At 36.3% G+C, this 25619-nt stretch overlaps 1 protein-coding gene across 5 annotated transcripts in view; it reads left to right on the plus strand.

Moving 5' to 3' along the window:
• Positions 1 to 25619, plus strand: part of STXBP5L (syntaxin binding protein 5L) — a 360323-nt gene that overhangs the window by 40565 nt on the left and 294139 nt on the right. For all 5 annotated transcript variants that reach the window (XM_060010734.1, XM_060010730.1, XM_060010732.1 and 2 more), the window contains exon 3: positions 7376 to 7473. In XM_060010734.1, coding sequence (XP_059866717.1) covers positions 7376 to 7473 — 98 coding nt within the window. The remainder of the gene's footprint in view (positions 1 to 7375; positions 7474 to 25619) is intronic.

The following is a 25619-nucleotide window of genomic DNA, read 5'->3' on the forward strand; positions in this document are numbered from 1 at the left end:
GTATGGGTGTTAGGATGACAGTTAAGATGTTTTAACAGGCCATAATAACTGCAGCTTAAACAATGTAGAAGTTTATTTCTCTTTCATGAAATCTGTCTAATTTTAAGCAACCAAGGACTGATTCAATGGCTTTATGGTATCTAGAACCCAACAAGGTCTTTCTATCTTGGTGCTCTACTGTCCTTGACATATGGCTTTCATCTCATGTTCTAAGTTGGCTGATCCAATTCCTGCCATTGAATCCATTTTCCAGTTAGTAGAAAGGTGAGAAAAATAAGTTGTATTTGCCCTTATGTTTATGGGTTTATATCATTTCTGCTCTCACTCCTTTGTTTAGAATCTAATCTCGGCTGTGGAGGCTGGGAAATGTAGTGTGAACTGGATTGCCATGTGCTGAACTCAAAATTTTAGTACTATAGAAAAAGGGGAGAAGAAGATAGTGGGAAGCAACAGACAGTCTCTGTCATAGGTGGTTTTGAGGCTGTTTTGAAATATTATGATAATATTAAGCCCAGTCAGCCAGGCCTAATATGAGTTCTTCTTTGTCTCATACTGCCCTTGTTCCATACTGGCCCTTCGGTGTTCTCATTTGTATACTGAGGAAATTAAAATGAAAACTAAACTAAAGCTAAATGTTCAGAATTCCTTCCTAGCTGTGTTGTGGTTAGATTCTGCCAATGGAAGGTGCCAGATTAAAAGACACGAAGAAAGTAAGTCATTTTATTTCTGCTAGTGCCTTTTGCAGTGTCAGCAATGAGTACAAGTTTGTGTCTTTCATTTCAGAGATAGTAACAGCTTCCTAACTCAGGGTGACATGACCAGCATTTCCACCTATTTGTAACCATCTTTTTTTGCTCCAGATATCTAGAGAGATTTGTGTAACTTTTGGTACAGTTGGCCACCTTACCTCATCCCCTGTAATGTTTTGAAGGGAGAATGCTATGGACTGAATTGTGTTCTCCCAAAATTCATATGTTGAAACCCTAACCCCCAGGGTGATAGTATTTGGATATGGGGCCTTTGGGAGTTAATTAGAATTAGATGAGGTCATAAGGATAAGGCCTCATGATGAGATTTGTGGCTTTGTAAGAGGAAGAGACAGAGATGCTTATCTCCCCATCATATGAGGACACAGTGAGAAGGTGGCCATCTGCAACCCAGGAAGAGGGCTCTTACCAGCAACTGAATTGGCTAGTAGCTTGATCTTGACTTCCTAGCCTTGGGAACTGTGAGAAATAAACATCTTGTTTAAGCTACCCAGTATTTTGTTATAGCAGCCTGAGCAGACAAATAGAGAGCAAAACAAAGCAAGAGAAACAAAATAATATTAGGAAAAATTAGATATTTAAGAACCTCATTTTATTTGTTGCTTATCAGCTTTGCTTATTTCACCAGCTGAACATAAACTATAGTATTTCAACAACCCTTTCTGACTCTGTCTAAAATTGAGAATTTTTCACCTTGACAAGTTGTCTTCAGTTGTCCTACATTTTTCTCTGCTTCAATTTTTTTTTTTTACCACATCTATGCCATTCCAATTGATAGCCTTGATTCTTTTGAAATCAGCCAGGTATCCCAACTGATCCTAACTTCTTATTGTATACATTGTCTGATGATGCAATATCAGAATATTTGATATTCTTGAGGAGAACAGTATTTTTTCTTTCAAATTACAATAAAATTCACCCAGTTAAAGCATACATTTCACTAGTTTTTAGTATATTCACAGTTATGTAACAACTACCATAATCAGTTTTAGAACATTTCATCACGCCCAAAACAACTCTGTACTCATTAGCAGTAAATGCCCATTATCCAGAGCCCCTCTCCCCCATTCCTAGGCAACCAGTAATATATGGGTTGGCCAAAAAGTGCCTTCAGTTTTTAAGTAAAAATAAAAGATACATTTTCATTTTCAACAAGAACTTTATGGAACAACCTATTCACCCTTTTGTTCCCCTACCTTCTGCCATTTTTCAGGCAACTTCATAATTCCATCTTCCCAAAACTTTTTATCTTTTTGAGCAAAGAACTTTTCCAGGTGCCTTTTACAGTCTTCCAGGGAATTGAAATTTCTTCTATTAAGAGAATTTTGTAAAGACCTAAATAAATGGAAATCTGAAGGTGCAATGTCTGGTGAATATGGTGGATGAATCAGAACTTCCCAGCCAAGCTGTAACAGTTTTTGCCTAGTTGTCAAAGAAACATGCAGCCTTGCATTATCCTGATGAAAGATTGTGCGTTTTCTGTTGACTAATTCTAGATGCTTTTCATCAAGTGCTTCTTTCAGTTGGTCTGACTGGGAGCAGTACTTGTTGGAACTGTTTCGTTTTCCAGAAGGAGCTCATAATAGAGGACTCCCTTCCAATCCCACCATATAAACAACATCAACTTCTTTGGATGAAGACTGGCCTTTGGTGTGGTTGGTGGTGGTTCATTTCATTTGCCCCAGGATCTCTTCCATTCCACATTATTGTACAGTACCCACTTTTCATCACCCGTCATAATTTGTTTGTTTGTTTGTTTGTTTTTGCGGTATGTGGGCCTCTCACTGTTGTGGCCTCTCCCGTTGCGGAGCACAGACTCCAGACACGCAGGCTCAGCGGCCATGGCTCACGGGCCCAGCCGCTCCGCGGCATGCGGGATCTTCCCGGACCCGCGCACGAACCCATGTCCCCTGCATCGGCAGGCGGACTCTCAACTACTGCACCACCAGGGAAGCCCCATAATTTGTTTTAAAAACGGAAGTTTTCATTATGTTTAAGTAGAGAATCGCATGGGAAATATGGTCAAGAAGTTTTTTTTCACTTAACTTATGTGGAACCCAAACATCAAAGCAATTAACATAACCAAGCTGGTGCAAATGATTTTCAACACTTGATTTGGATATTTTGAGTATGTCAGCTATCTCCAGAGGGGTATAACGTTGATTGTTCTCAATTAATGTCTTGATTTGATTGCTGTCACCTTCAACTGGTCTAATGACCGTGGAGCATCGTCCAACGAGAAATCTCCAGCATAAAACTTCGCAAACCACTTTTGACACATTTGATCAGTCACAGCACCTTCTCCGTACACTGCACAAATCTTTTTTGCGTTTCAGTTGCGTTTTTACCTTTCTTGAAATAATGCAGCGTAATATGCTGAACATGTTGCTTTCTTTCTTCCATCTTCAATTTTAAAATGGCTACACAAAAATTCACCAATTTTGGGCTTCCCTGGTGGCGCAGTGGTTGAGAGTCTGCCTGCCGGTGCAGGGGACACGGGTTCGTGCCCTGGTCTGGGAAGATTCCACATGCCGCGGAGCGGCTGGGCCCGTGAGCCATGGCCGCTGAGCCTGTGTGTCCGGAGCCTGTGCTCTCCAACGGGAGAGGCCACAACAGTGAGAGGCACGCATACAGCAAAAAAAAAAAAAAAAAAAAAAATTCACCAATTTTGTTGGCTTTTTTTAAATGCACACTGATATGACAGCTGTCACATACAATCTAACAAAATTGTTTTGAATGGAGTTAAAGATGACTAAGAGCTATTAGAGCCATCTTACAGAAAAAACTGAATGAACCTTTTGGCCAACCCAATAATTTCTGTCTCTATAGATTTTTCTATTCTGTACATTCCACGTAAATGGAATTATACAATATATGACTGGCTTCTTTCATCTTCAAGGTACATCCCTGTTGTAGCATGTATCATACTTCAGTTGCTTTTATTGATGAATAATATTCCATTGTACAGACATACAAATTTCATCTACTCATTCATCAGTTGATGAATGTTTGAGTTGTTTCTACTTTTTGAATATTTTGAGTCATGTTGCTATGAATATTTGTATAAAAGTTTTATATGGATTTCTTTTTTATTTTCCTTGGTTATATACCCAGGAGTGGAATCCCTGGGTTATAGTGTAACTCTATTTCACATTTTGAGGAAATGCCAAACTATTTTCCAAAGAAACTACATGATTTTACATTTCTACCAGTAATGTATTAAGGCTCCAATTTCTCTACATCTTAGTCAGCCTGTATTAATATCTTTTTTTGTATCCATCCTAGTGAGTATGCCGTTATAGCTCATTGTGGATACGATTTGCAGTTTACTAATGGCTAATGATGTTGAGCATCTTACCATGTGCTTATTGGTCATTTATATATATATTTTTGGATAAGTGTCTATTAAGATCCTTTGCCCATTTTTTCAATTGAGTTATTTGTCTTTTTATTATTGAGTTGTAAGAGTTCTTTATTTATTCTGGATATAAATTCCTTATCAGATATATGCTTTGCAAATATTTTCTCCCATTCTTTGGGTTGTCTTTTTACTTTCTTGATAGTATCCTCTACAGCACAAAAGTTTTTAAGTCTCACGAGGTTCAATTTATCTATTTTTAATTTTATTGCTTGTGCCTTTTGGGTCATATGTAAGAAACCATTGCCTAATCCTAAGTCACTAAGATTTAAGCATATGTTTTCTTCTAAAATTTTTATAGTTTTGGTCCTTACATTTAGGTCTATGATCCATTTTGAGTTAGTTTGTATATATTAGTCCAACTTGATTCTTTTGCATGTTGATATCCAGTTGTTGCAGTATCATTTGTTAAAAGACTGTTCATTTCTCATTGAATTGTCTTAGCACCCTTGGCAGTAATCAACTGACTGAAAATGTGAACATTTATTTCTGGAATCTCAATGCTGTTCCATTGATCTAAATGTTTATCCTATGCCAGTGCCTCATTGTCTTGATTACTGTAGATTTGTCTAAATTTAAAAAATGTGAATGCTCCAACTTTGTTCTTCTTTTTCAAGATCATTTTGGTGTTCTGGGCCTCTTGAATACCCATATGAATCTTAGGGTCGACTTGTCAATTTCTGCAAAAAAAAGCCAGCTGGGGTTTTGTTAGCGATTGCATTGATTCTGAAGATCAATCTGTGGAGTATTGTCACCTTAACAATAGTATTTTAATCCATGGGTATGAGAAGCCTTTCTTTTTATTTAGGTTGTCTTAAATTTTTTTCAAAAGTGTTTTGTAGTTTTTAGCATGTAAGTTTTGTACTTCTTTTGTTCATTTTATTACTGAATATTTTATTCCTTTGGCTGCTATTGTAAATGAAATTGTTCTCTTAATTTTATATTTGGATAGTGCATTGCTAGTATATAGAAATATAATTGATTTGTACATTAATTTTGTAATCTTGCTTAACTTCTTTATTAGTTCTAATAATTTTTCAGTGTATTTCTTAGGCTTATATACACAAGATCATGTCATCTGCAGATAGTTTTAGTTCTTTTTTCAAAAAAATCTGATGTCTTTCTTTTTTTCTTGCCTAATCGCCCTGGATAGGATGTAGAAGTGGCAAGAGCGGACATACTTGTTTCATTCCTGATCTTAGAGGGAAAGCACTTATTCTTTCACTAATTAGTATGATGTTAGCTGTAGGTTTTTTGTACATGCCATTTATCAGATTGAGGAAGTTCTCTACAGTTCTGTTTATTCAGTGCTTTTTAACATGAGTGGGTGTTGGATTTTCTGAAATAATTTTTCTGCATCTATTGAGGTGACCATGTGATTTTTGTCCTATGTTCTATTGAGATAGGATATTACATTAATTTTTTGATGTTAAACCAACCTTGCATTCCTGGCATAAATTCTACCAAGTCACATTGTATTTCCTTTTTATATGTTGCTGGAATTGGTTTGCTAATATTTTATTGGGGATTTTTATACCTATATTAATTAAGAATTAGTGGTATTTAGTTTTCTTTTCTGTGATGACTTTGTTTCTGGGATCAGGGTAATACTGGCCATAGAGTGAGTTGGGAAGTGTTCCCACCTGTTCTGTTTTTTTTTGAGAGAAACTATATTCAATTATTGTTATCCACATTGATCTGCATGAAGATTATGAATATCTTCCTGTTGACAATTCTGTTTATAAGTCAAAATAAGAAGGACAGTTCAGAATCAAAGGGAAACACCTCAGTTAAGGATCATGAATAGAAAATGGGTCTTCTTAGTAATAATTTTTTAACCAACTTAGTTGAGAATTCTTTGGAGGTTATAGAACAGTAGTTGGTTGGTTAAAGACATTGTGGTATATTCATACTATAATAAGCTCTGCAACTTTTAAATAGGTTGAAGCATTAGACATCTAAACATATTTTTTTGTGGAAATATTTCTATGATATACTGCTAAGGGAGAAAACCAGATTACAGATCTGGTTATATATTAGTTAATATGCATATGCATATATGTTCATATATGCTTTAAAAGAAAATGAGGAGTTTATGCAATGAACTCCTTACCGTGTTTTCTCTGGGGAATGAGTTTTAGATAAACTACATGCTATAGTTAATCTTTTCATCTTCAAATGTTTACAAAAGCCATATTTTATTATAAAGATATTTCCATTAAAAATAGTTTTTGGAGCACTAAATATGTGGCTGAAAAGGTATAGAATCCCTTTTATCCTGACCTATGTGGGTCCTCTATTTTTTTGGAAAAGTTATAGCACATTTCATATTGAAATTAGCTCCTGTCTAATATTGCATATTCCTTTTTTACATGTTAGTCTTATCTCTTTTGTGATATTATGAACTCTTTATATTTTCTTTCCTTTCTTCCCGCTGTGTTATTATGAAAGCTTTCAAACATACAAAGGAGTTGAAAGAATTATACTGGAACACTCATATATGTATTTATATGTTGTCACAATTTTATTGTACTGTTTGATGAGTTTTGACTAAAGTATACATGTTTGTAATTCAAACCTTGTCAAAATAAAGTTCCTTCATACCCCTTCCAGTCAGTTCTCCTCAAATCAACCACTGTTCTGATTTTTTTCACCATAGGTTAGTTTTACTTGTTTAGAATTTAATATAAATGTAATCATACTATATGTACTCTTTGTGTATTGCTTCTTTTACTTAGCATAATATATTTGAGAATCATCCATGTTTTGGCTTCTGTCATTAGTTTATCTTTTAATTGTTGAGTAGTATTCTATTGTATGCATATACCACAGTTTTGTTTTTGAATTCTCTTGTTGATTGTCACCTGGGCTGTTTCTAGGTTGTTATGTATAAAGCTGTTAGGGACATATACAAATTATTATGTGGGTATATGCTCTTCATTTCCTTGGGTACATACACAGGAGTGGAATTTCTAGGTCATAGGACGGGTATATGTTTAGTTTTTAAAGAACTACAGCACATTTTTCTAAAGTGGTTGTGTCATTTTACACTTCTACCAACAATACTTGGTAGTAGTTTTTAAAAAATAAATAATTATTTTAGTCATTCTGGTGGTTGGATAGTGGTATCTTGTTGTGATTTTAATTTTTATTTCCCTGATGACTATTTTCACTGTTTTCTCTCTTTCAGACAGTTCGGCATGGTTTTCCTTATCAGCCCACAGCATTAGCCTTTGATCCAGTTCAGAAAATCTTGGCTATTGGGACGAGAACTGGTGCTATACGAATGTATCCTTATTTTTTGGTTCATTATTTGCTATATTAATACGAATTACATTTCCTTAAATATTTAGGTAAGTGAAATATTTATGACCAAATAAAGTTTACTGTTTCTTTAGCAATGAGTAACCCACATCATCAAATTTATTGGCATATATTTAATGTCTGTGAGATAAGTATTGATGCTCCTTTTAAAATCCCTGATATTGGTGATTTGTGTCTTCTACTTTTTTCCTGATTAGTCTGGCTAGAAGCTTATCAGCTGCACTGATTTTCATAAGAACCAACTTTTGGTTTCATTGCTTTTCTGTATTGTTTTCCTATATTTTATTTCATTGATTCCTGGTTTGATTTTTTTTATTTCCCCTCTTTTGATTAATTTTGGGTTTCATTTTATCTTTTCTAGTGTTTTAAGGTGGAAACTGAAGTCACAGATTTGAGAACTTTCTTCTTTTCTAATATATGCCTGTAGGGCTGTGAATTTCCTCCCAAATTTTGTTTTAGTGTCATCCCGTTTCTGTAAATGTTTTCCTCTAAAAGTTTTATAGTATCTGGCCTTACATTTAGGTCTTTAATCCATTTTGAGTTTATTTTGGTGTATGGTGTTAGGAAGTGTCCTAATTTCATTCTTTTACATGTAGCTGTCCAGTTTTCCCAGCACCACTTATTGAAGAGGCTGTATTTTCTACATTGTATATTCTTGCCTCCTTTATCAAAGATAAGGTGACCCTATGTGCACGTGTTTATCTCTGGGCTTTCTCTCCTGTTCCATTGATCAATATTTCTGTTTTTGTGCCAGTACCATACTGTCTTGATTACTGTAGCTTTGTAGTTTAGTCTGAAGTCAGGGAGCCTGATTCCTCCAGCTCCATTTTTCTTTCTCAAGACTGCTTTGGCTATGCGGGGTCTTTTGTGTTTCTATACAAATAGTGAAATTTTTTGTTCTAGTTCTGTGAAAAATGCCATTGGTAGTTTGATAGGGATTGCATTGAATCTGTAGATTGCTTTGGGTAGTAGAGTCATTTTCACAATATTGATTCTTCCAATTCAAGAACATGGTATATCTCTGCATCTGTTGGTATCATCTTTAATTTCTTTCATCAGTGTCTTATAGTTTTCTGCATACAGGTCTTTTGTATCCTTAGGTAGGTTAATCCCTAGGTATTTTATTCTTTTTGTTGCAGTGGTAAATGGGAGTGTTTCTTTAATTTCTCTTTCATATTTTTCATCATTAGTGTATAGGAATGCAAGAGATTTCTGTGTATTAATTTTGTATCCTGCTACTTTACTAAATTCATTGATTAGCTCTAGTAGTTTTCTGGTAGCATCTTTAGGATTCTCTACGTAAAGTACATCATCTGCAAACAGTGACAATTTTACTTCGTCTTTTTCGATTTGTATTCCTTTTATTTCTTTTTCTTCTCTGATTGCTGTGGCTAAAACTTCCAAAACTATGTTGAATAATAGTGGTGACAGTGGACATCCTTGTCTTGTTCCTGATTTTAGAGGAAATGGTTTCAGTTTTTCACCATTGAGAATGATGTTGGCTGTGGGTTTGTCATATATGGCATTTATTATGTTGAGGTAAGTTCCCTCTATGCCTACTTTCTGGAGAGTTTTTATCATAAATGGGTGTTGAATTTTGTCGAAAGCTTTTTCTGCACCTATTGAGATAATCATATGGCTTTTATCCTTCAGTTTGTTATTGTGGTGTATCACATTGATTGAATTGCGTATATTGAAGAATCATTGCATTCCTGGGATAAACCCCACTTGATCATGGTGTATGATCCTTTTAATGTGTTGTTGGATTCTGTTTGCTAGTATTTTGTTGAGGATTTTTGCATCTATGTTCATTAGGGATATTGGTCTGTAGTTTTCTTTTTTTGTGACATCTTTGTCTCGTTTTGGTATCAGGGTGGTGGCCTCGTAGAATGAGTTTGGGAGTGTTCCTCCCTCTACTATTTTTTGGAAGAGTTTGAGAAGGATAGGTGTTAGCTCTTCTCTAAATGTTTGATAGAATTTGCCTGTGAAGCCATCTGGTCCTGGGCTTTTGGTTGAAGATTTTTAATCGCAGTTTCAATTTCAGTGCTTGTGATTGGTCTGTTTATATTTTCTGTTTCTTCCTGGTTCAATTTCGGAAGGTTGTGCTTTTCTACAAATTTGTCTATTTCTTCCAGGTTGTCCATTTTACTGGCATATAGTTGCTTGTAGTAATCTCTCATGATTCTATGTATTTCTTTTTTTAAAAAAAACATCATTATTGGCGTATAATTGCTCTACAATGGTGTGTTAGTTTCTGCTTTATAGCAAAGTGAATCGGCCATACATATACATATATCCCCATATATCCTCCCTCTTGTGTCTCCCCCCACCCTCCCTATCCCACCCCTCTAGGTGGTCACATACCTTTATGTATTTCTGCACTGTCAGTTTTCACTTCTTTTTCATTTCTAATTCTGTTGATTTGAGTCTTCTCCCTTTTTTCTTGATGAGTCTGGCTAATGGTTTATCAATTTTGTTTATCTTCTCAAAGAACCAGCTTTTTGTTTTCTTGATCTTTGCTATTGTTTCCTTCATTTATTTTTTATTTTTTTTTTTTGCTCTCATTTATGATTTCTTTCCTTCTGCCAACTTTGCTTTTTTTTTTGTTCTTCTCTAATTGCTTTAGGAATAAGGTTAGGTTGTTTGAGATTGTTCTTGTTTCTTGAGGTAGGATCGTATTGCTATAAACTTCCGTCTTAGAACTGCTTTTGCTGCATCACATAGATTTTGAGTCATTGTGTTTTCATTGTCATTTGTTTCTAGATATTTTTGATTTCCTCTCTGATTTCTTCAGTGATCACTGGGTTATTTAGTAGTGTATTGTTTAGCCTCCATGTGTTTGTATTTTTTACATTTTTTTTCCTGTAATTGATATCTAGTCTCATAGCGTTGTGGTCAGGAAAGATAATTGATATGATATCAATTTTCTTAAATTTACAAAGGCTTAACTTGTGACCCAAGATATGGTCTATCCTGGAGAATGTTCCATAAGCACTTGAGAAGAAAGTGTGTTCTGTTGTTTTTGGATGGAATGTCCTATAAATATCAATTAAGTCCATCTTATTTAATGTGTCATTTAAAGCTTGTGTGTCCTTATTTATTTTCATTTTGGATGATCTGTCCATTGGTGAAAGTGGGATGTTAAAATCCCCTACTATTATTGGGTTTCTGTCGATTTCCCCTTTTCTGGCTGTTAGCATTTGCCTTATGTACTGAGGTGCTCCTGTGCTGGGTGCATAAATATTTGCATTTGTTATATCTTCTTTGATTGATCCCTTGATCATTATGTAGTGTCTTTCTTTGTTTCTTGTAATAGTCTTTATTTTAAAGTCTTTTTTGTCTGATATGAGAATTGCTACTCCAGCTTTCTTTTGATTTCCATTTGCATGGAATATCTTTTTCCATCCCCTCACTTTCAGTCTGTATGTGTCCCTAGGTCTGAAGTGGGTCTCTTGTAGACAACATATATATGGGTCTTGTTTTTGTATCCATTTAGCCTGTCTATGTCTTTTGGTTGGAGCATTTAATTCATTTACATTTTAGGTAATTATTTATATGTATGTTCCTATTACCAGTTTCTTAATTGTTTTGGCTTTGTTTCTGTAGGTCTTTTCCTTCTCTTGTGTTTCCTGCCTAGAGAAGTTCCTTTAGCATTTGTTGTAAAGCTGGTTTGGTGGTGCTGAATTCCCTTAACTTTTGCTTATTTGTAAAGGTTTTAATTTCTCCATCGAATCTGAATGGCATCCTTGCTGGCTAATCTTTTTTGTAGATTTTTCCCTTTCATCACTTAAAATATGTCCTGCCACTTCCTCTGGCTTGCAGAGTTTCTGCTGAAAGATCAGCTGTTAACCTTATGGGGATTCCCTTGTATGTTATTTGTTGTTTTTCCCTTGCTGTTTTTAATATTCTTTCTTTGTATTTAATTTTGATAGTTTGATTAATTTGTGTCTTGGTGTGTTTCTCCTTGGATCTATCCTGTATGAGACTCTCTGTGCTTTCTGGACTTCATTGAGTATTTCCTTTCCCATGTTAAGGAAATTTTCAACTATAATCTCTTCAAATATTTTCTCAGTCCCTTTCTTTTTCTCTTCTTCTTCTGGAACCCCTATAATTCGAATGTTGGTGCATTTAATGTTGTCCCAGAGGTCTCTGAGACTGTCCTCAATTCTTTTCATTCTTTTTTTCTTTATTCTGCTCTGCAGTAGTTATTTCCACTATTTTATCTTCCAGGTTACCTATCCGTTCTTCTGCCTCAGTTATTCTGCTATTGAAACCTTCTAGAGAATTTTTTGTTGTTGTTGTTGTTGTTGTTGTACACGGGCCTCTTACTGTTGTGGCCTCTCCCATTGCAGAGCACAGGCTCTGGACACACAGGCCCAGCGGCCATGGCTCACGGGCCCAGCCTCTCCGTGGCATGTGGGATCTTCTCGGACTGGGGCACGAACCCATGTCCCCTGCATTGGCAGGCGGACTCTCAGCCACTGCGGCACCTGGGAAGCCCCCTTCTAGAGAATTTTAAATTTCATTTATTGTGTTATTCATCATTGTTTCTTTGCTCTTTAGTTCTCCTACATCCTTGTTAAACATTTCTTGTATTTTCTCCATTCTATTTCCAAGATTTTGTATTATCTTTACTATCATTACTCTGAATTCTTTTTCAGGTAGACTGCCTATTTCCTCTCATTTGTTTGGTCTGGTTGTTTTTTACCTTGCTCCCTCATCTGTTGCCTATTTTCTGTCTTCTCATTTTGCTTAACTTACTGTGTTTGGAGTCTCCTTTCACAGGCTGCAGATTTGTAGTTCCCGTTGTTTTTGGTGTCTGCCCCCAATGGGTAAGGTTGGTTCAGTGGCTTGTGTAGGCTTCCTGGTGGAGGACACTGGTGACTGTGTCCTGGTGGCTGTGGCTGGATATTGTCTTTCTGGTGGGCAGTGCTGAATCCAGTGGTGTGTTTTGCAGTGTCTGTGAACTTAGTATTAGTTTAGGCATCCTCTCTGCTAATGGGTGGGGTTGTGTTCCTGTCTTGGTAGTTGTTTGCCATGGGACGTCCAGCACTGGAGCTTGCCTGCCATTGGGTGGAGCTGGGTCTTAGTGCTGAGATGGAGATCTCTGGGAGAGCTCTCGCCGATTGATATTACATGGGGCTCGAGGTCTCTGGTGGTCCAATGTCCTGAACACAGCTCTCCCATCTCAGAAGCTCAGGCCTGACACCAGCCTGGAGTACCAAGATCCTGTCAGCCACACGACTCAGAAGAAAAGGAAGAAAAAGGAGAAATATAATAATTAATAATAAATAAAGAAATAAACTTAAATAACATTAAAAATTATTAAAATAAAAAAAAAGTAATGAAAAAAGAGAGCAACCAAACCAATAAAATAAATCCACTAATGGTAACAAGCGCTTAAAACTATACTGAGATAAACATAAAAATCAGAAACAAGTCAGTCACAGACAGCAAACTCCAAGTCTGCAGTTGCTACCAAAGTCCACTGCCTCAATTTTGCGTTGATTTGTTGTTTATTCAGGTATTCCACAGATGCAGCATACCTCAAGTTGATTGGGGACATTTAATCCACTGCTCCTGAGGCTGCATGGAGAAATTTCCCTTTCTCTTCTTTGTTCCCACAGCTCCTGGGGTTCAGCTTTGGTTTGGGCCCCACCTCTGTGTATAGGTTGCCCTCAGGCTTCTATTCCCACCCAGACAAGATGGGGTTAAAGCACCAGCTGATTAGGGGGCTCTGACTCACTCATGCAGTTTGGAGGGAGGGGTACGGTTATTATAATTGGAATGCGGGGTGAGCCTGCAGCAGCAGAGGCCACTGTGACACTTCAACAGCCTGAGGCGTGCCGTGTGTTCTCCTGGGAAATTTGTCCCTGGATCATGGGACCCTGGCAGTGGCAGGCTGCACAGGCTCCCGGAGAGTGGGTGGGTGGGGAGGGCATGTAGATAGTGATCTGTGCTTGCCCACAGGATTCTTGATGGCTGCAGCAGCAGTGTTAGTGTTTCATGCCAGTCTCTGGTGTCTGAGCTGATAGCTGCAGCTCATGCCCATGTCTGGAGCTCGTTTAGGCGGTGCTCTGCCTTCTGTGGGCAGACAGGGAAGGAATCCCCTCTCCTCGCACACCCCGAAACGATGGTCTCTTGCCTCTTAGGCTGGACCAGAGTTTTTCCTGGACTCCCTCCCAGCTAGCTGTGGTGCACTAGCCCCCTTCAGGCTGTATTCATGCAGCCAACCCCAGTCCTCTTCCTGGGGTCTGACTTCCAAAGCCCGAGTCTCAGCTCCCAGCCCCCACCCGCCCTGGTGGGTGAGCAGACAAATTTCTCAGGGTGGTGAGTGCTGGCCGGCACTGATCCTTTGTGTTGGAATCTCTCTGCTTCGCCCTCTGCACCCCTGTTGCTGCCCACTCCTCCGTGGCTCTGGAGCTTCCCCCGCCCACTCCCTGTCTCCGCCAGTGAAGGGGTTTCCTATTGAGTGGAAACTTTTCCTCCTTCACAGCTCCCTCCCAGAGGTGCAGGTCCCATCCCTATTCTTTTGTCTCTGTTAACTTCTTTTTTTCTTTTGCCCTACCCAGGTACGTGGGGATTTTCTTGCCTTTTGGGAAGTCTGAGGTCTTCTGCCAGTGTTCAGTAGGTGTTCTACAGGAGTTCTTCCACATGTAGATGTATTTCTGATATATTTGTGGGTAGGAAGGTGATCGTCACGTCTTACTCCTCCGCCATCTTGAAGGTCCCTTGTTTATCTATTTTATATATACTAGTTTATATCTGCTAATCCCAAACTCCTAATTTATCCCTCCCTCTCTTTTCCCCTTTGGTAACCATGTTTGTTTTCTATGTCTGTGAGTCTGTTTCTGTTTTGTAAATAAATTCATTTGTATCATATTTTAGATTCCACATATAAGTGATAATATGATATTTGTCTTCTTCGTCTTTAACTTGTCTTTTCACCCTCTTAACAGGGCCTTTCAGAGTTCAGTTTTTCAGTTTTTCCTTTATAGGTGCTGGGAGCTGAGGCTAGGGCTTCAGAGGTTAGACCCCAGGGATAGGACTGGGGTTGGCTGCGTGAACACAGCCTGAAGGGGGCTAGTGCACTACAGCTAGCCGGGAGGGAGTCCAGGAAAAACTCTGGACCTGCCTAAGAGGCAAGAGACCTTTGTTTCGGGGTGCGTGAGGAGAGGGGATTCCTTCCCTGTCTGCCCACAGAAGGCAGAGCACCGCCTAAATGAGCTCCAGAGATGGGCGTGACCCATGGCCATCAGCTCAGACACCAGAGACTGGCATGTGCTCTTTTGGAATCACCTTTTAGAACTCTTTGTCTAACCTTGGATCTTAATTATTTTCTTTCATTTTTTTCTAAAAATTTTATAGTTAAACATTTTATATTTAAATACAGGTTCCATTTTGAGTTAACTTTTTATTTCTATTGTCTTTATCTGCTTTCGGTATTAGGGTAATACTGGGTTCATAAAATGAATTGAGAAGTGTTCCCTCTGCTTCTGTTTTCTGTAATAGTTTGTATAAAATTGGTGTTAATTCTTTAAGTGTTTGGAAGAGTTTTCTAATGAGAGTACCTGGGCCTAGAGATTGTGAGATTTTTTTTATTACAGATTCACTTTTAAAAATTAGTTTTAGGACTATTTTAGCTTTCTCTTTTATCTTGTTAAATTTGCATAGTTTGTAGTCTTACTAGTGGTTTTTAAATTTTACTGATTTTTTGTTTTTGAGGAGCTAGGCTTTTGTTTAATTGATTTTTCTCTGTTTTATTCTTTTCAATTTTTTTCTGAATTATCTTTATTATTTCCTTTCTTTACTTTTCTTTGAGATTATTTTGCTCTTTTTTCCTAGTTTTTTGAAGTAGGAACCTACGTTACTGATTTGTTCCCTTTCTCTTTTCTAAGGTATACATTTAGTGTTATTAATTCTCCTCTCAGCATGGCTTTAACTGGATTCCACAGATTTTGATATGTGCATTTGAATTTTCATTCAATCATATGTAGTTTTAAAAATTGCCTTTGAGACTCCTTTGAACCATCAGTTACTTAGAAGTATTTTAATTAATTGGCAACTGTTTGGAAGTTTTCTTGTTATTGATTTTTAGTTTTGATATCATTATGGTCAGAAAACACACTCTTTATGATTTCAGTTCTTTTAAATTTGTTAAGATTTGTTTTGTGGCCTAGGATATGATCTGTCTTGGTGGATACTCTATGGACTATGGAAAAACATGTGCATTCTTTTCTTGTTGAGTGGAATGTTTTCTATTTGTCAACTAGATATTGTTGGTTGATTGTGTTGTTGAGTTCCATATTCTTGCTAATTTTTTGTCTGAAAATTCCTGTCAAATCCTGAAAGTAGAGTGAATTAGTTCTCCAGACTCTAATTTTGGATATATTTATCTCTTTCTAACTTCATTAGTTTTTGCTTTCTGTATTTTGAGACTCTGTGGTTTGGTGTGCACACATTTAGGATTGTTATATCTTCCATGGATTGATCCCTTTACCATTATGTAATGTCTTTACTTATCTCCAGTAATTCTCTTTGCTCTATAATTGACTTTATGTGATCTTAGTATAACCACTCCTACTTTTTAAAAACAAGTTAATGTTTACATGTTATATCTATTTCCATTCTTTTACTGTAAATTTATGTCATTGTACTTGAAGTGAGTTTATTGTATACAGCATATTGCTGGATCATTTTCTTTCTTTTTTTATTGAGGTGTAATTGATATATAACATTATCTTAAGTTCAGGTGTACAACATAATGATTTGGTATCTGTACATATTGTGAAATAATCACCACAATAAGTCTAGTTAACATGCATCACCACACATAGTTACAAACATTTTTTTTCTTCTGATGAGAACTTTAAAGATGTACTCTCTTAGTAACTTTCAAATATACAATAGAGTATTATTAACTATAATCACCACACTATGCATTATGTCCTCAGATCTTATTTGTTTTACAATGGAAGTTTGACCTTTTGACCACCTTCATTGATTCTGCCCACCCCACACCTCCCACCTTTGGCAACCACCAATCTGTTCTCTATATCTACGTGTTCAGTATTTCTGTTTGTTTGTTTTTTAGATTCCACTACAAATGAGATTGTACAGTATTTGTCTTTCTCTGTCTGACTTATTTCAGTCAGCATTTGCCTTTAGTGTCCATCCATGTTATCACAAATGGCTAGATTTCATTCTTTTAATATGGCTGAATAACACTCTGTTCTCTATGTATACCACATTTTTTGTCTATTCATCCATCATTGGACACTTAGGCTGTTTCCATATCTTGGCTATTGTAAATAATGCTGCAATGAATATGGGAGTATAGATATCTTTTTAAGTTAGGTTTTCATTTCCTTCTGATAAATACCCCAAAGTGGAATTGCTGGATTGTATGGTAGTTCTATTTTATTTTATTCTTAAAAAAATTATTTTATTTTATATTGGAGTATAGTTGATTAACAATGATGTGTTAGTTTCAGGTGTACAGCACAGTGATTCAGTTATACACATGCAAGTATCCATTCTTTTTCACATTCTTTTCCCATTTTGATTATTAAAGAATACTGAGCCGAGTTCGCTGTGCTATACAGTAGGTCCTTGTTGGTTAACTATTTTAAATATAGTAGTGTTTACATGTCAATTGCAAACTTCCATACTGTTTTTCATAGTGCCTGCACCAATTTACAGTCTCACTAACAGTGCACAAGGGTTCTCTTTTCTCTACATCCTTGCTAACACTTGTTATTCCTTGTCTTTCTGGTAATAGCCATTTTAACAGGTGTGAGCTGGTTTCCCATTGTGGTTTTAAGTTGCATTTCCCTGATGATTAGTGATGTTGAATACCTTTTCATGTACCTCTTGGCCATCTGTATATCTTCTTTGGAAAAATGTCCATTCAGCTCCTCTGCCAATTTTTTAATTGAATTGTTTGGGTTTTTTTGCTATTGAGTCATATGAATTCTTTATATATTTTGGATATTAATCCCTTATCAGACATGATTTGCAAATATTTTCTCCCATATGACAGGTTTCTTTTTCATTTTGTTGACAGTTTGCTTTGCTGTGCCGGAGCTTTTTAGTTTGATGTAGTCCCACTTAGTTTTGTATTTTGTTGTTGTTTTTTTGCTTTTGGTGTCAACTCTAAAAAATCATTGCCAATAATGATTTACAGGAGCTTACTGCTTATATTTTCTTCTAGGAGTTTTATGGTTTCAGGTCTTTTGTTCAAGTTCTTAATCCATTTTGAGTTAGTTTTTGTGTGTAGTGTAAGATAATGTCCAGCTTCATTCTTTTGCATATGGCTGTCCAGTTTTCCCAGCATCATTTATTGAAGAGACTGCCTTTTCCCCATTAAGTATTCTTGGCTTCCTTGTCAAATATTAGTTGACCATATATGCATGGGTGTATTTCTGGAATCTTGATTCTGTTCCATTGGTTTATGTGTCTGCTTTTATGCCAGTATCGTATTGTTTTGATTACTTATAGCTTTGTAATATAGTCTGAAACCAGGGAGCATGACACCTCCAGCTTTGCTCTTCTTTCTCAAGATTGCTTTCACTATTTGAGGTCTTCTGTGGTTCCGTACAAATTTTAGGATTATTTGTTCTAGTTCTGTGAAAAATGCCATGGGTATTTTGATAGGGATTGCATTGAATCTTTAGATTGCTTTGGATAGTATGGACATTTTAGCAGTATTAATTCTTCCACCCAAGAGTATAGTATATCTATCCATTTATTTCTGTTTTCAGTTTCTTCCATCAATGTCTTATAGTTTCCAGTATATAAGTGTTTTACCTCCTTGGGTAAACTTATTCCTAGATCTTTTATTCTTTTTGATGCAATTGCAAATGGGATTGTCTTCTTAATTTCTCTTTCTGGTAGTGTATAGAGATGTAACAGATTCCTGTATATTAATTTTGTATCCTGCAACTTTACTGAATTTATTTATTAGTTCTAGTAGTTTTCTGATAGAGACTTTAGGATGTTATACATTTAGTATCATGTCATCTGCAAATAGTGACAGTTTTACTTCTTCATTTGCAGTTTGAGTGCCAGGTGGGTGTGCATGTTCAGTTACTTGGTGAGCCCTGTCAACATACCCCCAGAAAAAGGATAGTGACTGACACTGCCTCACTTAAAATGGATGGGGTGGAAGTTCATCTTCCCACTGTGCTCCAGTGACATCAGGAGATATAAGAAGCATAGCATCAATCACTTCTCCCTGCACCACCTTGTTTTGCCTCATCAATGTGAATAGAGGTTCAGCTCCTACTAGGATTCTCTGATACAGTGTGGTTGCTGACTAGCCCTGCTTCACCCACCTTGTTCAGTCTTGTTGCTGTCAGGTGGAAGTGAGGATTCTGGTTCTGAATGACCACCTTGCTGACTTGGAGTGCTAGGAGGGTGTGAGTGAAGGCTAATGATGACTAGCCCCACCTTATACTACCTCATTCAATCTTGTTGCCCCTGGACTCCACTGATGCTATCTTGGTGGGGGAATTAGAACAACTTTTCCTTATGCTTGTAAGGGGATGGAAGATCAACTGCTAATTTAGACTCACTACTACTACTGCGTCAGGATTGGATTGCTGCCACCTGCCTCCGCTTGTATGGAGATGGGTGATCAGCATCCTGCTGAGTGCACTGATACAACCTGGCAGTGGAACAAAGTGCTACCTGCTTCTTCCAGGCAGGGGATGGGTGATTAGCAACCTGCTTGTGACCTTAAATACTACCTTCTGGGGGAGTTGAAGTGTGCTCTCTGCAGCGTGGGAGTGAGATGAGGTAGAAGATCAGCTCTGCAGTCAGCTCTGTTGAACTCCCATGGAGTGGGAAAGAGAAGAGTATGGTTTTCTCGTTGTTTGGCTAGAGTATGGTTTTCTCATTGTTTGGCTAGAATTGTGGGTAATGCCACAATTTGCTTTTAGCCTACCCTCTTCTCTGTCCTTTGACTGGGAGAACAGCCTTTTCTTGGATTGTTTTTTGTTTTTGTCTTTATTTTTTGCTTGTGCTAGTTGGTGGTCCTGGGTTGGAAACTTCTGCAGCGTCCTGTCCAGGACATATGGGACACAATAAGGAAACTCAAGGAACTCACTGCTGTGTCACTCCCCATTTCCTGAGATGCCTAGGCATTTCTCCCTTCTACCTCAGAGTTTCCTTTCACTTGTTTATAATATTATCTCCAGGGCAGGGTTTTTATTTTTGTTTTCAGTTGTGAAAGACAGAAACTGGGAGGAATAGGGCTCTTTCATCTTGGCAGAATTGTAATTCTCCATCCCCAGATTTTAACATGTTGTTTTTTCCTTCCATTTAACTTAAAATATTTTCTAATTTCTGCTTGATTTCTTTTCTTTATGTGTAGGTTATTTATAAGTGTTTTATTTAGTTTCTAAACATTAGAGATTTTTCCAGAGATCTTTCTGTTATTGATTTCTAATTTAATTCAATTGTGGTCAGACAATATACTTTATATGACCTGAATACTTTTAAATTAATTGAAGCTTGGCTTATGGCCCTGTCTGTGGTCTATCATGACAAATGTTAAATATGCATTTGAAATGAATGTGTATTCTGCTATTGTTGGGTGGATTTATCTGTAAGTATTAATCAGGTAAAATTGATAGTGTTCCCTAATACCATACACAAAAATAAGCTCAAAATGGATTAACGACCTAAATGTAAGGCCAGAAACTATCAAACTCTTAGAGGAAAACATAGGCAGAACACTCTATGACATAAATCACAGCAAGATCCTTTTTGACCCACCTCCCAGAGAAATAGAAATAAAAACAAAAATAAACAAATGGGACCTAATGAAACTTCAAAGCTTTTGCACAGCAAAGGAAACCATAAACAAGACCAAAAGAAAACCCTAAGAATGGGAGAAAATATTTGCAAATGAAGCAACTGACAAAGGATTAATTTCCAAAATTTACAAGCAGCTCATGCAGCTCAATAACAAAAAAACAAACAACCCAATCCAAAAATGGGCAGAAGACCTAAATAGACATTTCTCCAAAGAAGATATACAGACTGCCAACAAACACATGAAAGAATGCTCAACATCATTTATCATTAGAGAAATGCAAATCAAAACTACAATGAGGTATCATCTCACACCAGTCAGAATGGCCATCATCAAAAAATCTAGAAACAATAAATGCTGGAGAGGGTGTGGAGAAAAGGGAACACTCTTGCACTGCTGGTGGGAATGTGAATTGGTTCAGCCACTATGGAGAACAGTATGGAGGTTCCTTAAAAAACTACAAATAGGGGCTTCCCTGGTGGCGCAGTGGTTCAGAGTCCGCCTGCCCGACGCAGGGGACACGGGTTCGTGCCCCGGTCTGGGAAGATCCCACATGCCGCGGAGTGGCTGGGCCCGTGAGCCATGGCCACTGAGCCTGCGCGTCCGGAGCCTGTGCTCCGCAACGGGAGAGGCCACAACAGTGAGAGGCCCGGGTACCGCAAAAAAAAAAAAAAAAAAAAAAAACTACAAATAGAACTACCATATGACCCAGCAATCCCACTACTGGGCATATACCCTGAGAAAACCAAAATTCAAAAAGAGTCATGTACCAAAATGTTCATTGCAGCTCTATTTACAATAGCCCAGAGATGGAAACAAGCTAAGTGCCCATCATCGGATGAATGGATAAAGAAGATGTGGCACATATATACAATGGAATATTACTCAGCCATAAAAAGAAACGAAATTGAGTTATTTGTAGTGAGGTGGATGCACCCAGAGTCTGTCATACAGAGTGAAGTAAGTCAGAAAGAGAAAGACAAATACCGTATGCTAACACATATATATGGAATTTAAGGGAAAAAAATGTCATGAAGAACCTAGGGGTAAGACAGGAATAAAGACACAGACCTACTGGAGAATGGACTTGAGGATATGGGGAGGGGGAAGGGTGAGCTGTGACAGGGCAAGAGGGAGGCATGGACATATATACACTAACAAATGTAAGGTAGATAGCTAGTGGGAAGCAGCCGCATGGCACAGGGATATCGGCTCGGTGCTTTGTGACTGCCTGGAGGGGTGGGATAGGGAGGGTGGGAGGGAGGGAGACGCAAGAGGGAAGAGATATGGGAACATATGTATATGTATAACTGATTCACTTTGTTATAAAGCAGAAACTAACACACCATTGTAAAGCAATTATACCCCAATAAAGATGTTAAAAAAATTGATAGTGTTATTCAAATCTATATTTATGCTGATTTTTTATCCACTTCTATCTATTACTGAGACAGAGGTATTGAAATCTCCCACTATCATTTTAGAATGATCTGTTTATCATTGAAGTTCTATCAGTTTTGTTTTGTTTTATTTCATGTATTTTGAAGCTCTGTTTTTAGCTGTATGAACAGTTAGGAGTATTAAGTTATTTTGTTGAGTTAACTCTTTTAACATTATGAAATGACCTTCTTTGTCTTTGGTAGTATTCTTTGATCTGAAATTTACTTTGTCTGATATGGATATAGCCGCTGAAGCTTTCTTTTGATTATTCTTAGCATGGTGCATCTTTTTCCATCTCTTTTACTTTAACCTATTTGTGTCTTCATATTTAGTGTGTTCTTGTAGGCAGCATATAGTTGGGTATTGCTTTTCTGCCTAATTTGACAGTCTCTGTCCTTTATAATTTTTTGATTCATTTTTATATTAAAGATAGATTTATGTTTTAACATAATAGTTATTTTTAAGAGATGTTACTTTTCTTGTTAGAGAATACATTAATCAATTTAAATTTCATCTTTTAATATTATCATATAGTAAATTTGACTTTTCTTTTAATAATATACAGTTCTATGAATTAAGTACAGGTATACCTCGTTTTATTTTGCTTTGCAGGTATTCGTTTTTTATAAATTGAAGGTTTGTGGCAACCCTGTGTCTTCAGGTCTATCAGCACCATTTTTCCAACAGGATTTGTTCACTTACTGTCTCTGTGTCACTTTTTGGTAATTTTCTCAATATTTCAAGTCCTCCACCAGCAAAAAGAGTGCGACTCACTGAAGGCTCAGATGATGGTTAGCACTTCCTAGCAATAAAGTATTTTTAATTAAGGTATGTACATTTTTTTAGACATAATGCTATTGCACACTTAATAGACTACAGTATAGTGTAAACAACATTTATACACACTGGAAAATCAGAAAATTCGTGTGACTCCCTTTACTGTGACTGCCTTCCTCTATTAGTTTTATAGTTTTAGCTTTTTAATTTAAGCTGTGATTCATTTTGAGTTAATTTTTGTATATGGTATTAGGATGGGATCTACATCCTTTCACATGTGGATATTCAGTTGTTGCAGCACTATTTCCTAAAAACAAATAATCTGTCTCCATTAAATTGTCTTGATATCCTTGTTGAGAATCAGTTGACTAAGTATGTGAGGGTTTATTTCTAGAATCTCAATTCTGTTCCAATTAACTCTATGTCTGCCTTATTCCAGTACCTTATTGTTTTGATTACTGTAGCTTTCTATACAATTTTAAGTTAGAATCTTCCAACTTTATTCTTGTTTTTTAAGATTATTTTTATATTCTGTGTCTCTTAAATATCCATATGAATCTTTGGATCATCTTGTCTGTTGCTGCAAAAATGCAGCTGGGATTTTGATAGGGATTGAACTGATTCTGAATTTGGGGAGTACTACCACCTTAATAATATTGTCTTTTGATCTATAGGTATGAGATGTCTTTCCATTTATTAGGTCTTTAATTATTTTCATCAATGTTTATAGTTTTTAGAATATAAGTTTTATACTTTTGTTCAGTTTATTCCTATTTTATTTGGATGCTACTATAAATGGTATTATTTTCTTAATTTAATTTTTGGATAGTGCTTTGCTAGTATATAGAGAAACATAATTGATTTTTGTACATTGATTTTGTTACCTGCAGCCTTAATGAACTCTTTTATTAATTGTAATAATTTTTCAGTATATTTCTTAGGATTGTGTACAGACATACCTTGGATATACTGTGGGCTCAGTTCCAGACCATTGCAATAAAGCAAATATTGCAATAAAGTGTCACATGAATATTTTGGTTTCCCAATGGATATAAAAGTTATGTTTACACTCTGCTATTGCCTATGAAGTATGCAATAGCATTATATCTAAAAAAATAATGTATATGCCTTAATTGAAAAACATGTGTACATGCCTTTATTGCTAAAAAGGCTAATCATCATCTGACAATGCAGGGTTGCCATAAACCTTACATTTGTAAAAAAAACTCAGTATCTGAGAAGTGCAATAAAGCAAAGCACAATAAAAGAAGGTATTCATGTGTGTACAAGATCATGTTACCTACAAGTAATTTTAGTTCTTCCTTTGTAATCTGGGTGTCCTTTATTTCTCTTGTTTAATTGCCATTGATAAAACCTTTAGTATATATTTGTCTCATTTCTGATCTTAGAAGGAAAGCATTCATTGTTTCACTAGTATGACATTAACTAGCAATGGGTTTTTGTACACACCCTTTATCAGATTGAAGAAATTTCTTTCTATTGTTAATTCATTGAGAGTTTTTTATCATGAAGGTGTACAAAATTTTCTCAAATACTTTTTCTGCACCTACTGAGATGACCAGGTGACTTTTGTTCTTTATTCTATTGATATGGTATATTACATTAATTGATTTTTTAATGTTAAACCAGTGTTGCAATCCTGGAATAAATCTCACTGGGTCATGATAAATGACCCTTTTTAGATGTTGCTGTATTCAGTTTGCTTATATTTTGCTGAGAATTTTTGTGTCTATATTAATAAATTATTGGTCTTAAGTTTTCTTTCTTTGTAATATCTTTGTCTGTTTCTGATTTCAGGGTAGTCTGGCCTAATAGAATAAGTTGGAAAGTGTTTTCTCTTCTGATTTTTAAGAGAGTTAATGAAGAATAGGTATTAATCTTAACTTTTTGGTAGAATTCACCAATGAAGCCATCTGGGCTTTTCATCCTGAGAAGTTATTTGATTACTAAATCAATCGCTTTAAAGGTCTATTCAGATTTTTAAACTTCTTTTCTAATCAATTAGCTTATGTCTTTCTAGGAATTTTTTCATTTTATCTATATTATCTAATTTGTTGGCATATAATTGTTTATAGTATCCCCTTATAATCTTTATTTTTGTAAGATTTGTAGTCTGTCCCATTTTTTACTTCCTGATTTTAATTATTTGTGTGTTTTTCTTTATGGTTGATCTAGATGAATGTTTGTAAATTTTGATGTTTTTTTAAAGAACCAACTTTTGGTTTCATTGATTTTCTTTATTTTTGTTTTATACTCCATTTTAGTAATATCAGCTCATCTTTTTCATTTCCTTTCTTCTGATTGCTTGGGTTTAGTTTACTCTGCTTTTGTTGTTTCTTATGGTGCAATTTTAGGTTATTAAATTGAGATCTTTTTTTTTGTATAGATGCTTAATTTCCATCTAAGAACTTCTTTAGCTGTATCCCCTAAGTTTTATTATGTTGTGTTTTCATTTTTATTCATCTAAAATTATTTTAAAGTTTCCCTTGTGACTCCTTTGACCTGTTGGTTATTTAGGGATATGCTCTTTAATTTCCACATATTTGTGAATTTCCCAAATTTCTTTCTGTAACTGATTTCTAACTTCACTCCATTGTGGCCAGAGAACATAATTTATATGATTTCAATCCTTTTAAATGTATTAAGGCTTGTTTTATGGCCTATCTGGTTTCAACTTCTACATGTGAAGAGCTTGGAAGTTGTCAAATGAAATAAAATGAAGTTAAAATGTTGGTCAAACCTAAAATCAACAACGTTTCCTGAACCTATTAGAGAAATAAGGTTGCAGGGCATACTTCCACCCCAAAATCTGAAGAGAACAGCAAATCTAGAGAGTCACAGACATTTCAGAAGCCGCTGGAACCATAAGCTGGTAGGAACACTCAAATAGTAATTTTTTTTCCAAAATGTTAGATGCTGAATGTGTGATTAGCATGAAAACATGAAACTCCTGAGGGCCAAAGTGTTAGGGGAGCCCCCATACTTTCATGTCTGACTTTCAACAAAAAATTGTAAGCCATTCCAACAATAAGACATGCCGTCTAAACAGCAA

Source organism: Delphinus delphis, chromosome 4 (assembly GCF_949987515.2).
Source record: "Delphinus delphis chromosome 4, mDelDel1.2, whole genome shotgun sequence".
NCBI lineage: Eukaryota > Metazoa > Chordata > Mammalia > Artiodactyla > Delphinidae > Delphinus > Delphinus delphis.